At 42.9% G+C, this 4,166-nt stretch overlaps 2 protein-coding genes across 2 annotated transcripts in view; both read left to right on the top strand.

The window, feature by feature from the left end:
• SARC_06703 (CMGC/CDK protein kinase) overlaps positions 1 to 2,373 on the top strand; it is a gene marked incomplete at its 5' end in the record, with an annotated part of 4,875 nt that extends 2,502 nt beyond the window's left edge. Inside the window, 2 exons of the mRNA XM_014299381.1 lie at positions 1,532 to 1,611; positions 2,135 to 2,373. Of these exons, the coding sequence (XP_014154856.1) occupies positions 1,532 to 1,611; positions 2,135 to 2,353 (299 nt within the window). The remainder of the gene's footprint in view (positions 1 to 1,531; positions 1,612 to 2,134) is intronic.
• Positions 2,374 to 3,631: 1,258 nt separating this feature from the next.
• The window catches only part of SARC_06702 (hypothetical protein), a gene marked incomplete at its 3' end in the record, with an annotated part of 3,361 nt that continues 2,826 nt past the window's right edge, over positions 3,632 to 4,166 (top strand). The window contains exon 1 of the mRNA XM_014299380.1: positions 3,632 to 3,866. Coding sequence (XP_014154855.1) covers positions 3,757 to 3,866 — 110 coding nt within the window. The 5' untranslated portion in view covers positions 3,632 to 3,756. The remainder of the gene's footprint in view (positions 3,867 to 4,166) is intronic.

Below are 4,166 nucleotides of genomic sequence, written 5' to 3'. Positions count from 1 at the left end.
TTATATATAGTATATATATATATATATATATATATATATACATTTATATATATATATATATAAACAGTGTTCTAGATATATAATTGTTTATGAAGAATGTCATATGTGTATTCATGTTAAAGTATTATGTGGTGGTTTACTATGGCAGATTGCTTGGCTCACATAGCTTTGTGCATTCTGTTGTGTGAACGTTGCGTAGCTATCGAACGAGTTCAAGTTTATGTCGTTTCAGTGCGGGTTGTCGTCGTCTTGTCTCTACGGTCTAGTATACGAATTGTCCCAAATTCACGGCGTGGGTTAGTTCTGTAGCTTTCCGTGAGCAAGTTCCTCAAGTGCATACTGCTGGCTCGAAATCATTCTGTATGTGAGATGTGTGCCTGGTACATTCCCTGAAACATGCGTTCACCGAGTTGAGGCCTATTAAGTTGACGTGGATGGGCGCTGTATATATGGCTCATTCTGAAGGGAGTGGGAGTGATCTCACTCACGATCGTAATTAGATAGGAGTGGTATCTTCCTGTAGATAGATAGGAGTTGCTTCTTCCTGTAGATAGATGGGAGTGGTACTTTTTTTTAGATAGATAGGAGTGGTATTTTTAGTAGCAGATAGGAGTGGTATCTTCCCGTAGTCGTAGTATCTACGCTACTCTGGAGAACATCGCTGTTGCCGGCACACTCCCAACCGCAATCCCTCATACGCACCTGCGAGCGTGTACACAGTCGAGTGTACACATATACAGGATTCCTGGTGGGCAATCAAACTTGCGAACATCAATCAATCGCACAGCACAGGGCATATTGAACGCCCTACGTGTATGACTATGACGTCACTCAGTGCTCGTGTACGTAAATAAGGACTCACTCATTGTCGGTTAAATGATCAATATGCGTTGCTAGGGACGTATCGTCTCGTAGACCCGTGGCTCTATTGACCTCTACCGCCGACATACATTCGCTGGGCGTTGCTTTGTGTGTGTGTGACTGAGTCTGTATGGAGATTGCCTTGTCATCCGACCAGTATACACAACCCGATCGCACAAGCGTCTGTAGGTTATACCTCCATCATGCTATATAACTGACAAGCATGGAACTTTGGACTAGTACTCTTGACCAAGGGCGTACCTTCGCAAGTATGGGTGTGCCTTTTGCGTATGGTAAACCGTCCTAATTTTGTCTTTTTCGCTTTCTGGTTGTGGTCGTTTTTTTTTAGCCGATTTGCCTGGTTGCTTAACACCAACACGCAAACACCGTATTCGCTGTGTCGAACTTGCGACTACGCCAATACACTCTGTTGCACCCCTGGCGCAGTAGTTCGTGTGCGCCTGCCACCGCCACTCGCACCATAAGTACTGTGCTATTTATGTCTACGCTGTTAAGGTTACTATGCTCTATATGGTGACTCGACTATACTGGCCATGCTAAGTATGATGGCACTAATATAGTTTCTGGGTTATGTATGATGACGTTATTTTAGCTTCTGTGTCTGTATTGCTCACACTTCCACCTGTGCAAATGCAAATGCGCACTTCAGGAGGTCGACCCCTCTTCCCTGGACTAGCGGCACCAGATCAGCTTCTGCGCATATTCAAGTTCTTGGGGACGCCCACAGAGGTGTGTACCGAGTGGTTTGTTGGCGTGCCTGCGTATGTATTCTGATTTGAAGATATCTTTAGTTTTAAATCGATAACTGCAGTATTACATATACTAAAGGTACAAGTCTGTATATATCTATATGGGTGTGTGTGTGGGGAAAGTAGTCGATGCATGTCACTCATGTGTCATGGGATGCATGTGTCATGGGATGCATGTGTCATGGGATGCATGTGTCATGGGATGCAGTCCATCAGTAGCTTCCGGGTTGACATATTGTGTCTCTGATTGTCTGGCACTAGAATGGCTACTTTCGTTCGGTGGAGGTAGGGACCACCGTGCGACCGGCATACTATCTTACACATAGCTGTGTGCATATCAAGACATATCAGAACCGTGGGATACCATCGTTAAAATAGTACGACTTTCACGTTTTAGTATATTTATAGATATATATATATATATATGTGTGTGTGTGTGTGTGTGTTTGTGTGTATATATATATTGCATTACGACCGTTTAATGTAATACAATATTTCTGCAGGAAATCTGGTATGGAGTTACCGAGCTCCCGGAGTGGAGCAAGTACGAGTTCCCCATGTATGCGGCTCAACCACTCTCCTCTGCCGTTAATAATCTGGATATGAGTGGACTTGATCTACTCAAATCCATGCTTGTTTATATGCCCGATTTCCGTATCAGCGCAGAAGATGCTCTGCGACATCGATACTTCAAAGACCTACCGGCCCACATCCGAGCGTAATAAACCAATTTTGTGATCTACGTCTGGCGCTAATTCTTGTCCAAGAGTTATGATACTAGTTCTTTTCGGCACAAAAGCTCGTTTCGTGAAGATACGAATGTTGCACTTTGACGGCTTAGTCTATCCGTATCCTATATATATTTACTGAACCATATCGGACACAAGTAACACGATCAACAACTATATTGAAAAATCACGTTTGGCACAACAACTCCGATGATTCAGTTGATATTTGGCTTGCATTAATTGTATGTGCCATACACGCGCTGATGAAGTGTACGGCAATGTTTTGTGTGTATATAGTAGTATATACTTAGCGACGTTAAAGTCAGTCTGTTCTGTTTGATTGACTATATACGTGTGGCTGTGACAATTTTTCGAGTGCCTGTTCATCTGCTTGTACGTGGTGCACTTTAAGGTCTCCGCTGTGGACATTCAGTCAGAGGCTTGCAACAATTAAATGGCAACTCTAAGCACTCGAAGCGATAGTCACAGTCATTGGACGAGACAGAAATGCACTAATTACTGCGGGGTACACTGTCTGGGCCACACATCGATTGCTTACGTCTCACCGTTTGTGCCTCGAAATCAGAGATGGATGAAGTACAAGAATGAATGCGATCTGCATATTTATGAAAGTCCGTTTAATTGAGACGCAACTATTACGTCCAATTTGTACACAAGGCCAACTGGGATGGGAATAAATATGCCTTGGGGTGAAATGAACATTGACTTCGGAATCAACCAACCACACTGTTTACAAGAAAATCATCATCCCTCCCACCCTACACACATACATTACTGCTATAGCATTATTTATTACTACTTAACAAAAGCCTCAAACTTTACACATACTTTAAATAGAAACCATTTGATGAGCCGATGGGTTGTCTCGACGACGCTCCTAAAGGTACCATCCGTCTCACACCGCACCACTGAATTCGCCGGTTGCAGACACCAGCAAAGCTCTGTGCTCATATCTGAATTTTAGTCGCAATCAGGTATTGGTGTCAGAGAAAATTACCCTGTGTGAGCGGAGAGGGCCAGGCAAATATGCACCAAGTCATAGCCTTCCAAAGATACTATTTAAATCGAGGGCTACAAAGTGACACGTCCAAGAAGTGTCATCACGCCTTGACATGCTTTTTGCCATAGATTTCGTGGTTCTTTGAATTCGGATGATGGATTTTTGAACTGCTACATCATGATACAGCGGGGAGTCTGGTGACGGTCATCGGCACGCGAACGAGCCATTTACATGATGTCTATATTTTTATAGTCGAACTCTCCGTAACTGCCGGTTCAATCAGGCACAGCCGATGCATAACAGTGTTGAGCTTTAGCTACTAGATATTTAAACTCTTCTATTGATCTAGATAGAGTCATCAGCGTTGGTTAGCAACATGTGGTCACTATCGCATGGTGTGCTGCGCATCGTACGCGCCGGCCGCTACAACCGTCTAAGGCCTGCTTGTGCACTACAATGGAATAAGCGTACATTATCTACACAAAGGTATATATATGAACAAAGTGATCTTCGAAGGATATACTTATCACTGTGTTGGTATTGTATAGCGTCCACTGCAAGTTTTTCTAGATTACTGTGTTGTATACGAGTGTATAGTCTATTTTCCAAGTATAGGTAATCAGTTGAGAGAATAGTATTTTATATATATATATGTATATATATATATATATGTGTGTGTGTGTGTGTGTGTGTGTGTGTGTGTGTGTGTGTGTGTGTGTGTGTGTGTGTGTGTGTGTGTGTGTAGTAGTAGTAGTAGTAGTTAGTAGTGTAGTAGTAGTGTAAGTG

The sequence above is a fragment of the Sphaeroforma arctica genome, assembly GCF_001186125.1.
Source record: "Sphaeroforma arctica JP610 unplaced genomic scaffold supercont1.490, whole genome shotgun sequence".
NCBI classification, from domain to species: Eukaryota; class Ichthyosporea; order Ichthyophonida; genus Sphaeroforma; species Sphaeroforma arctica.
The sequence above is the reverse complement of the archived record's forward strand: the minus strand, read 5'-3'. Positions and strand labels throughout refer to the sequence as shown.